Source organism: Microcaecilia unicolor, chromosome 1, assembly GCF_901765095.1.
Source record: "Microcaecilia unicolor chromosome 1, aMicUni1.1, whole genome shotgun sequence".
In the NCBI taxonomy this organism is placed as follows: domain Eukaryota; kingdom Metazoa; phylum Chordata; class Amphibia; order Gymnophiona; family Siphonopidae; genus Microcaecilia; species Microcaecilia unicolor.
Genome location: NC_044031.1, coordinates 185,975,005 through 185,988,301, shown reverse-complemented (window position 1 = coordinate 185,988,301; position 13,297 = coordinate 185,975,005). Strand labels below are relative to the sequence as shown.

Sequence of the window (13,297 nt, the reverse complement as noted above, 5' to 3'; positions counted from 1 at the left end):
GTGGTCTTCTTCTCATTGCTTTGCTAAGCATTACTGTTTGGATGTGTCTGCTTGAACAGATACTTCCTTTGGGGCCATGGTTCTCTCGGCAGGGCTATCACAGTCCCTCCCCTCTTAAGAATTGATTTTGTACATCTCATTTTTCTGGTCTGATCCTTGGGACGTAATGAAAGGAAAAATTAGTTAATTACCTGATAATTTTCTTTCCTTTAGTCCCAAAGGATCAGTCCAGAGCCCACCCTTCTCTGATGGTTTTGTTTTTTTCCAGGTTCTGTGTAATTTTGGGTGCTTGTATTATTTTGGTTCTGTTATCTCTAAGGCACGATTTTTGCCCTTTATTTCATAGTTCTTTTTCTATCTACTGGCTGGAGTTTTTTCTCTAGAAGTCACTCTCTTTCACTGCTTTGTTTTCGAATACTGTCTTGATTGCTAAGCGCAGGAGCTTATGAAGCCAAACTCAGAGTTCTCTCTATGCTGGCAGATGGTCATAACCCATTTATCTGGACTTATCCTTTGGAACTAAAGGAAAGAAAATTATCAGGTTATTAACTAAATTTTCCATCTTTGGCCCTCACAGCCTGGACTCTGAGAGCTTAGCATTTGCTTCCTAGCATCTTCCAGAGGGTATCTCCAGGATCTTGCTGGATTCCACAAAAGATTCCACGAAGAGATGTTACTCTTTCAAATGCAGGAGGTTTGCCGTCTGGTGTGAGGGCAAGGCCCTAGATCTCATTTCATGCCCTACACAGACCCTGCTTGAATACTTTCTACGCTTTTCCATGTCTGGCCTCAAGACCAATTCAGTAAGTGTTCTCCTCAGTGCAGTTAGTGCTTATCATCAACATGTAGAGGGTAAGCCCATCTCTGAACTGCCTCTAGTTGTTTGCTTCATGAGAGGTTTACTTTTGACAAAACCCCCTGTCAAACCTCCACCTGTGTCATGGGACATTGGCGTCCTTCTCACCCAGCTGTTAAAAGCTCCTTTTGAGCTACTTGTCATCTGAAGTACCTAATCTTGAAGGTCATATTTTTGGTGGCTGTTACTTCAGCTTGCAGGATCAGTGAGCTTCAGGCCTTAGTAGAGGTTGCACCTTATACTAATTTTTATCATAACAGAGTAATTCTCTGCACATACCCTAAGTTCCTGCCCAAGGTTGTCTCAGATTTCCATCTGAACCAGTCGATTGTCTTGCCAACTTCCTTTCTGAGACCTCATGCCCATTCTGGCGAGAGCACACTGCACACTTTGGGCTCCAAACAAGCATTGGGCTTTTACTTGGTGGGGACTAGGCCCCACAGACAGTCCACCCAGCTTTTTGTTTCTTTCTTCATGCTTCTGCTGCTGCCAATATCTTACACACAGTTTATAGGACTGTGTTGGGGGGGGGGGAGAGGTAAAGAGGAGAAGGAGTGATACCTGACCTATGGGGAGGAGAGTGCATTTAGGAGGAGAGAAAGACTGGACAAGGGCATGGGGCTAGAAGGGGAAAACTGCTGGACTGAAGGAGGGGAGAGAGGGAGAGATGCCAGACCTGTGAGGCGGAGGTGGGGTGAATGAGTAGAAGTGATGCAGTGGGGAGGGGAGGGGGGGCTCAGGACTCCACAATTCCTTGAGCTTGCCCTGCATCCTGGATATATATTTTAAAAATATCCTCCACTTATATATTTAAGTGCCAATATGTACATAACTTCCTTATACATTCAAAACCCTGAGTGATGCTTGCTTTTTTTTTTAATTGTGATTTTTTTTTTTGCCAAAATGGTTCTTCCCACTGGTTGCTCTGCAAAATAAATATGCATTTTTTCCTCAGGTTAGCCTCTTTTTTCATGTCTCTCAATTCCAGTACCCTATTTCGGTGGTTCCCAAACCTGGTCCTGGAGGCACCCCAGCCAATCAGGTTTTCAGGATATCTACAGTGACTATTCATGAGAAATACCTGCATGCTGTACCTCCATGCAAATCTCTCTCATGCATATTCATTGTGGATGACTGGCTGGGGTGCCTCCAGGACCAGGTTTGGGAACCACTGCCCTATTTTATACGTCTCTGTGTTCCACCTATATTTGTCCCCTTTAATATACTATGTTATAATATGTAGTGTTTTTTCAATATAATTCACTGTTGTGACTTTTTGTTGCCTATGTCTGGGTTATGCTTGCTGTTTTTTTTTTAAAGGCAGTAAATAATTCTAATAAATAAATGTACTCCTGCACATTCTTACACACATTTTATCAAATCTCTAGATTCAGTTCTCCTTTTGTAAGATAACAAAGAAATTTTGAATGACCTGACTTGAATATCTCTTTACTAACCTAGGCATCCTATGCAAAATCTGCCTCTAAAGTTGCCAAAAATTAGTTTTATTGTTTTTGGATTTTTGGTTATATGCACAATGATGAAATACATTTTTTCTTCTCTCCATAGATAACTCTTTCCAAAACATTGATAAGCCTTGCTTTAGAAGGACTGTCTTACTACCATACCTATGACAGGATTTTCTTGGGTATTAGTGTTGTCTTGGGTTTCGTGGGCTGGACATCATATGTGACACTGATAATTATTAAAATGCATACCAATCTGACCAGAGCCATCCAAAATACTGATCAGGTAAGTCACCTTGATTTACCACTTTGTTAACTTGATTTTTCGGGAGGGAGTGAAAAGCATGAAAAAGGATCTGAGGAAGCTAGAAGAATGGTCTAAGGTTTGGCAATTAAAATTCAATGCGAAGAAATGCACAGTGATGCACTTAGGGAGTAGAAACCCAAGAGAGACTTATGTGTTAGGCGGTGAGAGTATGATAGGTACTGAGGCGGAGAGGGATCTTGGTGTGATAGTATCCGAGGATCTAAAGGCGACGAAACAGTGTGACAAGGCGGTGGCTGTAGCGAGAAGGTTGCTAGGCTGTATAGAGAGAGGTGTGATCAGCAGAAGAAAGGAAGTGTTGATGCCCCTGTACAAGTCGTCGGTGAGGCCCCACCTGGAGTATTGTGTTCAGTTTTGGAGGCCATACCTTGCGAAGGATGTTAAAAAAAATGGAAGCAGTGCAAAGAAAAGCTACGAGAATGGTACGGGATTTGCGTTCCAAGACGTATGAGGAGAGACTTGCTGACCTGAACATGTATACCCTGGAGGAAAGGAGGAACAGGGGTGATATGATACAGACTTTCAAATATTTGAAAGGTATTAATCCGCAAACAAATCTTTTCCGGAGATGTGAAGGTGGTAGAACGAGAGGACATGAAATGAGGTTGAAGGGGGGCAGCTTCAGGAAAGATGTCAGGAAGTATTTTTTCATGGAGAGGGTGGTGGATGCTTAGAATGCCCTCCCGCGTGAGGTGGTGGAGATGAAAACGGTAACGGAATTCAAACATGCTTGGGATATGCATAAAGGAATCCTGTGCAGAAGGAATGGATCCTCAGAAGCTTAGCCGAAATTGGGTGGCGGAGCAGGTGGGGGGAAGAGGGGTTGGTGGTTGGGAGGCGAGGATAGTGGAGGGCAGACATATACGGTCTGTGCCAGAGCCGGTGATGGGAGGCAGTGACTAGAATTGAACACAGTATTTAAGGTGCGGTCGTACCATGGAGTGATACAAAGGCATTATAATGTCCTCATTTTTGTTTTCCATTCCTTTCCTAATAATACCTAACGTTCTGTTTGCTTTCTTAGCCGCTCCCGCGCACTGAGCACAGGGTTTCAACATATCATCAACAATCGTGTCTAAATCCCTTTCCTGGTCAATGATTCCTAACATGCAACCTTGCATTACATAGCTATAATTTGGGTTCCTCTTTCCCACATGCATCACTTTGCACTTGTTCACATTAAACGTCATCTGCCAGTCTTGTAAGGTCCTCTTGTAATTTTTCACAATCATTTATGTAGTCAGCAAATTTAATTCCCTCACTAGTTGCTCCCATCTTCAATATAATGCTGATCCCTCTGGCTAAATCCTTATCCAATCTTGGCCTCAACCCATTTATCTATGCCGATGACATCACAATCTACATCCCCTTTCGAAAAGAATCAATCTTGGCTTGCACACCGTGAATAAATGGGCTAGTACTTTTCAAATGAAGCTGAAAAATGAGAAAACGCGCTGCCTAATCTTCTCATCTTTATATAATAGGTTCAAACCTTCATCTTTAATCACTTCAAACCTCACCCTTCCTATCTCTGAGAGCTTAAAAATAGTCGGTGTAATCATCAATCGCAACCTATCACTAGTTGACCAAACTAATTCCACTGCAAAGAAAATGTTTTTTTCATTGTGGAAATTCAAGCGGATAAAATCTCTCTTCCCTAGAGAAATATTCTGATATCTAGTCCAATCAATGGTATTAAGTCACCTAGACTACTGTAATGGGATATACGCAGGATGCAAAGAACAACTTGTAAAGAAACTTCAGACTGCCCAAAACACAGCAGCAAGACTAATCTTTGGTAAATCCAAATTTGAAAGTTCCAAGCCCTTTGAGAGAAATTGCACTGGCTCCCAATAAAGGAACAAATTAACTTCAAGATCTGCACCCTAGTCCACAAAATTCTTTATGGAAAAGCCCCAGGATACATGAATAACCTAATCAATCTTCCAGCCAGGAATACATCAAGCACATGCCATTCATTCCTAAATCTCCATTACCCTACCTGTAACGGCCTCAAATATAAATCCACTTACGCTTCCTCCTTTTCCTTCATCAGCACCCAGCTATGGAATGCGTTGACAAAAGCTGTCAAATCTATTCAAAACCATCTCAACTTTAGCAAATTACTCAAGACCAACCTGTTCCGGAAGGCCTACCCCCACGATCCAATATAAAACCTAAAGTCCTGCAAAACAGCATATAAATGGACCATTTTGGACTCTCTTACCTTTACCCACCCTATTCTTTCATTCCTTGCTGACTACTACAATCTACTGTATTTACAAAAACCAGGTGTAAAACCTATACAAATACATATATGACACAGAAAATGTTGTTTAACATAGGTGTTAACAACAAGCATAAATTTAGGACTCATATAGTGGCCCTTTACAAAGGTGCGGTAGGTCTAACGTGCAATTAGCGCGCTCCCAGTCGGCACTACCGCTGGGGTAGCATGTATGCCCGACAGTAATTCCAATTTTGGCGTGCACCAAATCCCATGTTAAAAAGTTATTTTTCTATTTTCTACTATGGGAGGTGTTCCCAGCTGTTACCGTCAACGCGCCCATATTGGCACGCGCTGTATGATTACTGTGTGTCCTCTTGTAAGCCCTTACCACTAGGTCAGTGGGTGGTAAAGGCTCAGGCCCGTAAATTGATATGTGCTAGTTTCAATATTAGCATGAGCCCATATCCCGACCTATTAAAAAATAGCATTTTTCTCAGTCGCAGTAAAAGGTGGCCCAACATGCGCCTAAAAGATGCACCCACACTACCGCAGGCCACTTTTTACTGTACTTTGTAAAAGGATCCCATAGAACATAATATGTATAAGAGAGCAATAATACGTACATATACTCAAAAAAGAGCTAAAAAAATTAAGTGAAGTTCTCATAATAAAGTGTGATACTGACCTGCCAGTGTGTGCACTCTAACCAAGTTGTCTTTTACAGTAAATTCGTTGAAGAAAAATACTGTGTATGATGCATAGAGGAATAGGTAAAATAGTGGTGAGCAGGATCAATACTATAGCGAATGGAATAAAAAATGCTGTAATAAGCAAAATTCAAAAAAAGCTGTGAGCAACATATGGTAAATGTAATACGTGATAAAGAAAGGATGCAAGAAACATACAAAGAACTGCATTAAATGCGGTGCCAATAGCCAATAAGTACAAGGAACATTGGGCACTCAATAAAAGAATATGCCATGAGATGAAAAACAAAGTGTAAACTAAAAATATTGACATTCCAAATTAAAGAAGTAAAAAACTGGTGATCTATGTATGGAATGTGGAATCGCATTGAATTCTAAGCTGAATTAAATGAAATAAAATTAGAACAAAAATGTCAGTAGTAGAAAGAACTGTATCAGAAGACAAGCCGGGTCTGGGCAGGCAGCAGTCAGTAGAGTAAGTCAGCAAACAAGCAGGGTCAAAACCTAAAACAGGAAAAACTCAGCAGCACTGCAAACGACTTTTACCAAAGGAAACTCCTCTGAGGACCTCTGTAGCAAGGCAACTAGGAACCTTTCCAGGTGGTTAATAAAGGCAGCACACAAGGGAGTTCACCAGGTACGGATAATTCTTAGTTCCAAAATACTCCCAAAACAATGTGGAGGGCTGGAAGATCCGGACCGGACCAGCATATCTTCTGGAACATGGGAAACGGTAAACCATCAATTTGCAGCATTTCCTGGGTCTAACTCCCGGGGCCCGAGGTGACTGCAAACCAGGAACCTGGACACAACCTTGACAATTTCTATGGTTGGGATCCCCTAAAGATGTTCAGGGAAGAGAAATTTTTCCATTGCCAGTATGGAGTTTAAATATGATTTTGTTACAAGGGTTTTAGGAGTAGAGGTGGATAGTTGATTGACTATGGTTAATCGGGTAAATAAGGTGGTGAAGCAGTCTTGTTATTGACAAAGTTAAGATCTGTACAGAAGTTCTTTGAACTTGAAGTTTTTCAATTAATAGTGCAGTCATTGTTGCTTTCAAAGATGGATTATTGCAACATTGATCCTGGGGAACTGGTTTTGATTCCCACTGCAGTTCCTTGTGACTCTGGGCAAGTCATTTAACCTTCCATTGCCCCAGGTACAAATAAGTACCTGTATATATACTATGTAAACCGCTTTGAATGTAGTTGCAAAAAAAAAAAAAAAAAACAACACAGAAAGGCGTTATATCAATTCCCATTCCCCATATAGGCTGCACAAAATCAATAATGAAAAGGTTGCAAACAGTACAAAATTTGGCAATTAGGTTTATTTTCTTCTTGAAAAAGGAGGAATCTGTTATACCCTATTTTTATAAATTGCATTGGTTGCCAGTTATTGCAAGATCTCATTAAGTTAGGCACACTAGTCTTTCAGTCTTTTGCAGGGAAATTTGCCATTCTATTTGGTGTTTTTTTTTCCTTTATTGGGTCGACAGTTAAGAGGGTAGGTTTCCTTAAAATTTCTATCAATTAAGCTGGTTAAGTACTCTAGACAGCTTTCTGCTTCGATTTCTTATCATACTGCCTCTTTGTGGAATTCTCTTCCAGTGACTGTTCTCTGGATTTCTAATTATTTGATATTTCATAAGCAACTTAAAGCAGTTTTATATATGAGCAAAGTGCAGGTTAATTATAGTTTTAACCTGTTATATTGTTGTATATTTCCCAGCTAAATGTGTTGGTTATCTTGTTATCCGCACGGAACTATAGAGGATGTTGCGGAATATAAGACTAATGTAAAAAAAAAACCTCATTCTGGTTGCATTTCATCATTTTACCTATGACTCTAGTTGTCCTTTTTTTATATTTTGATATTATGTGGGCACTGCTAGTATGACAGATAATCACTCAGATAGCAGTTACTCTGGACTCATTTGGCTAGAGGTATGAGAACACCTAAGTGGCCCTTGGGTCCAAGTCAGGCTGTCCCCAATGAAGGAATGATGCCAGTGTGAAAATATATATTATTTATTATATATATAAGTATAAGCAAATATGGCAAAACAAGATACAAAAATGTACTGAGCACAAAATACTGATGATTACACAAAATAGTTATATGAATATTGTGACACTCGAGGGTTGTCACTGGAGACTAATGGGGATGGAACAGGGTGGTTAGTGTGAGGACAAAGCATGTATTACCAAACCCCAAAAGGGTTGGCAATGAGTAAGAAGTATAATTTATCTTAGAACTCTGGATATCTTACAGACCTGCAATCCTAATTCTAACTGTCAAAAATTATTATACACACTTATACTGAGAGTAAAGGACAAGGCTCAGATGTTACTATAAACAGGTGAAGCTGTTTATTGTACAATACTGACAGCAAATAATAATAATTTAAATCAGAGACAATTATGCAAAATCACTCAGAATGGTGGTAAAGGGTCACAAGTATCCTTGTCAAGGGAAACTAAGCACACACACAACCTAGGGCCAGATGCACTAAACTTAACGAGCAATTAACGAGCCATTAATGAGCAAGTAGTAAACCCTGGCATGCACTAAAGGCCATTTTCCGATCACGGTAGCAGCTAACGAAAATGGAATGCAGATGATTCAAAGGCAATTATAATGAGCTGCACTACCGTTGCAAGGCTATTATAATGAGATGCACTAAGGTTTTCCACGGTAAGGGGAATTGGTAAACGTAACGGGAGGTCTGCACCTCTCGTAAGGCTGGGGCTGCTGTGAACGGACCCATGGAGACCAGTGGGAAAGCGCCTAACACCCATGTAAAAAAAAAAAAACAAGCTGCATGTCCCAAGTGCTCATCAGGGATGTCCTTCTAAAGTGCCTAACATGGATGTCCTTCAAGGACGTCCCTGACAAGCACTTGGCTTTCTTTTTTCCCTTCCGACGCCGCTGCCCCCCCCCCCCCCCAAGGTCGCCGCCGCTCCCCCCTGCATTGAAATGACAGCTTTTCGCAGTCCCGGCCTCCCCGCCATCCTCTGCAGCCCCGTGGCCCCATCCCCGTCGCCCCCCTTGAGGTCGCCGCCACTGTTCCCCCCTCCACCCGCCCCCCTCTGCCACCAGGCCGGGCCCTCACAGTGCCTCTCACCTCCGTGTGAAGGCGCTGCAGCAGGCAACAGCTGATCGGCTCCCTTCGGACTTCCCTCCTTTCCTACCTTGCCCGCCCTTGTCTGACGTAAGTCTAAGAAGGTTTTTTGAAAAATAAGACTCCTGATGCAGGCCTAAAGGCCGAAACACAACATTGTGTCGAGTCTATATACTTCAATAAACATTTCTACTATTATACATCTTCTCAGACTTTGATAACCTTGGTCGCTCTCCCACTTTTATTCTATTTTGTTGTTTTCCGTGGGGTGTTTCTAGTTCTCCGTCTTCTGGCGGATTCTTTTGCTGTACATGTTCCATTGCTCCTGAATTTGGCCTTGTGCTGAACTTATCACAAAGAATTAGGTGTACTGGCATTCCAGTCTCGCTCCTCCAAGGAATTGAATACACCATCAGATCTTTCTTTTCTGAGGGATGCATACACCATCAGAACCTCTTCTCTTCCTTTGTTCTCCTTCTCTCTCCTGTCCAGCATTGGCACTGCCCCTAGGTTTCACTGGTGATGGTCCTGAATCAATCTGGAACCATATACTTCTGTCCAGCAGGTGTCATATTATCATTATATCGAGGGGCCTCTGGACTCACAGAAGGATCACTTTATCAGTAGTAGTTTGGGTTGACTCAACACGAGGTAAACAAGTCTGACCTCGTTCCAGGCTTTCTGTGAAACTCACTCCTTTACAGCTTCACACCAGATACTGGAGGCTCTGTTCCTCTGTACCTCTCTCCTCTACAATTTCCCAGCAGATAAAGCAGAGAGCAAATTCAAGTAAACACCATGTCCTTGATGAAGTCAGCTGGCACAGTTGTGCCAAGAAATTATGCATAATCCCTTTTGTTTGGTTCACAAAAGATGGTTCATGGCTTAACCAGGCATCGGGCCTACCAAAGGACACAGGGATTACTCCTACTGTTCTTCAGAGCTAATGTATTTAGTGCAGTTTTACATAAAAAAATTCTTATATATATATTCTTTATAGACTCCTGAAGCAGACGGCAATGCTGAAACATGACCCCATGTCGAGTCTCAATGGTGAATTAACAATAAATATACATTTTATGTTCCAAAACAATCAGTCATAAGTTGTTAAGACTCACTGATAACCCTACTCTTTTCTACTCTCTCGAGCTTGTTGTAGTGGTTCCTTTGTTCCTCCACCTACTACTATTTAACATTTGGCATTTTCTCTCAGTATTTATGCTGCATCATACACATCAATTTTCATACTACCTGCTTTGCTGCAGAGTCCGCAGGTAGTATTTACCTGTGCATTTTATACACTACATTGAAAATCGTCTGTGCAAAACGTATCTACACAAACTGGCACCCACTTTTTCTACAGGCATGTTTTCTAACCAAAACAATGTATATTTTGAAAATACATAACTATGCATGTTCTTGTAATTCTTGCCCTAACCCTGCCCCCAGGAACACCTGTGCTTAATATAGGTAAAATGTACATGCATTATAGAGAAATAGCACATACCTGTATACAGGCTTGCAGGTTTTCAATTAGCCCATTTAGCTGTGTAAACAGCTTTTGGGTAGCAGATACTAAAGACCCCACACCGGCCCAGCACCATAACCTTGGTGTCAGAATCAATTAGGAGAAGAGATAAGAGTAGAGATCTGGTCATCACTGAGAGATGGAGAGTGGAGGAGAGCAATGCTGAATACCTTGGGGGCGGGGGAGAGTAGGATAGGGTGGAGGAGAGAAATGTTGGTCATTGTGGGGAGAAGGAGAGAAATACCAGTTACCTTTGGAGGCAGTGTTCACATTAATAGCCCACCCTAGAGTCCAATCAAAAAACATGTGGAGAAGTAGCCTAGTGGTTAACGCTGCGGACTTTGATCCTGGGGAACTGGGTTTGATTCCCACTGCAGCTCCTTGTGACTCTGGGCAAGTCACTTAACCCTCCATTGCCCCAGGTACAAATAAGTACCCGTATATACTATGTAAACTGCTTTGAATGTTGTTGTAAAAACCACAGAAAGGCAGTATATCAAGTCCCATTCCCCTAATCACCTGGGCATTTATTAGAAAGATTATGGTGTTCATGAATGATCTGGAAATTGGAACATTGAGTGATGTCATTACATTTTCAGATGATATCAAATTATTCTTAGTTGTTAATTCACATGCAGATTGTGAGAAATTGCAGGAGGACCTTGTGAAACTGAGAAACTAGGAATCCAAATGGCAAATTAAATTTGCTGTGCTTTGGCACAACTGTCTACATCAGGAGTCACAAAAATCTGAATGGATCTAAGCACAAGTGTCTGTTGGGGGTTAAAAAAAAATCCTCAAAAGAAAATTATTGGTATAAGTGCTTCCCGTGCTAAATGTTTCAAAGAGATTTGGTTTATATAGTGTATGGAAACAAATCTTTGAGGAAGGGAGTGATGAGAATTGCTTAAGGATGACACCTCATGGCTGGAATCAGGATTTTTGATTAAAGGGGTCTGAAAGGAAACCTGGTGCTTGACTCCCAGCTTAGGGTCATCACTGCAATGACCAGACTAGGTACGTTGGGGTAGAGGAACATAAAGTAAGTGAAAAATCACCAGGTAGACACAAATTAAACGTAGAGAACTTGAGCCCCAGTCCAGGTTCCAGCCCAACTTGAATTATAGCGGAGCAGGAGGAAACTGCCAGTTCCAAAATATATTAAGCCTAAGTGATTCTGCCTTTCTATATTTACTGCACACACACATATTTTTTTTAATTTGTTTCAATATTAGAATGTGTATGCAGAATGTTAAAATAAATTCAAACCTGACTGCTAAAATGTAATTGTGTTTGAGCTCTGTTGTGTGATAAATAGTATCTAGAATATTTATATAAATTAGCTAACTCTATTGATTTTTTTTTTTTTATTACATATGCACTTTTTAGGTATCAACAGCTTTTCTCTCGTATGGTTTTGCTACAGCTGGAATTCTAATAGTCATCTTCCTGCTAATTCAAACAAGCCCCTGGATGTATTATGTATATTGTCTGTTACCTCTTCCAGTCTGGTATGCTGTTGTAACAGAGTAAGTAAAGCTGCCAGTTTGCTTCTTTATAACACTTCTCATTTGATTTCCTTTTTTTTTTTGTAAATCAGTTCATCAGGCAGATGACGAAATAATCAAGTAATTTAAAAACATGCACAGTCTGGCAAATATATTATATTGATATAAACTATCATATTATGTAGGTTTTGCCTTACTACTTCTTTCAGTACTAGAGCTATTGTGCCATTTATATTTGCTGTGTCAAATTTCTCTTCTTAAATCTGTTGCTGTAATATTTTGTCACCCTCCGCGGTACTTCTGGGTAGTCAGCCAACTTGCCAATCCAAGGACATGATTCCTCCCCGGCTTTATGCAGGAATTTTTTAAATAACTTGAAACCATAATAGTTAATGAACGCAAAACTCTCTTCTTTCCAAGATAAGCGTTTCCTCAGGCGTCATAGCACTTAACAACTCAGTTCATATAGGGCTCCAGTGTAGAGACTCCACTCTTTAAAGGATGTCAGACAAAACCCTCTTACCACCTGTACCCGAGTCCTTAGGCGCTTGTCCCCTACAGTTTTTAATACAGTCCTTTAAGGAAACCTCCTTTGCTTGAATAAAGTTCATTTAGGAGCCCAGTACAGCCTCATGGGCCTTAATAAAGTTTGTTCACTTAGCACAGTCTTTTAAGGAAAACTACTTCACTTGAAATTTAGTACAGGTTTTTTAACTCAAGCTTTCTCTTCCCTCACCTTAGCAAATGTCCTGCGGTTACAAGGACCCCCCACCCTTTCACATACCAGCCCTTGAACACCTGGTATCCACCCATATGGGTCTGGCTTGAGTACAAAGTCCAGCTTCTATTATCTTTCAAAACAAATTCAAATACTTGCAGCAAACCCCAGGCAGGTTCAAGCATCCAAACTTCCACAGTTCCTCCCCTTAGGGTGCCCTCCTCCACCTTTGACTTAAACTATCCAGCAAAGATGTTATGAAGCCCTTATTCATCTCTCCTTTTACCTTTGCCAGAAATGTCCATGGGTTCCTCCCCAGCCTCTGCACCCATCCTTTGATTCTCTCCCTCTCCCTCTGCTGGCAACCACTCCATGTACTCTGCTGCTTCTTCTAAATTGTTAATCCCATGCAGCTGCCAATCCTTACCATTAGCCTGCCTGACAAGGTCCTGGCCCTTCCCCTGGGAACTCTGGGACCTGAAGTCTGGCTTGCCCTCCTTGAGTGGGTCAAGTGACTCCCTCATAGGATCTTGGGACTTGTAGTGTGGTCTAGCCCCTCCCCAGGCATCAGGTGACCTACTCCGGGGAAGCTGGGAGTTGTAGTCCCTCCACTGCTCCTGTAGATGTTTGCCTTCCTGTCGTTTTGATTCTTTGTCCCTCACTCTAGGTCTGCTGGGTCCTTCGCAATTTTCAAGATGAAAATATTCTTTATAGGTTATGATAGTTTGTATTCGACCCCCATAACAACAACACAAAGCTTTTGGATTACATCAGCATTAAGGACTACATACATTCTTTTCTTTGGATTTTCAGAAGAGAGCTAAGTGTTCTG

The 13,297-nt window shown here is 41.4% G+C and overlaps 1 protein-coding gene across 4 annotated transcripts in view; it reads left to right on the top strand.

Moving 5' to 3' along the window:
• The window catches only part of PIGN (phosphatidylinositol glycan anchor biosynthesis class N), a 276,457-nt gene that overhangs the window by 141,276 nt on the left and 121,884 nt on the right, over positions 1 to 13,297 (top strand). For all 4 annotated transcript variants that reach the window (XM_030203213.1, XM_030203186.1, XM_030203203.1 and 1 more), the window contains exons 15-16: positions 2,426 to 2,608; positions 11,629 to 11,768. In XM_030203213.1, coding sequence (XP_030059073.1) covers positions 2,426 to 2,608; positions 11,629 to 11,768 — 323 coding nt within the window. The remainder of the gene's footprint in view (positions 1 to 2,425; positions 2,609 to 11,628; positions 11,769 to 13,297) is intronic.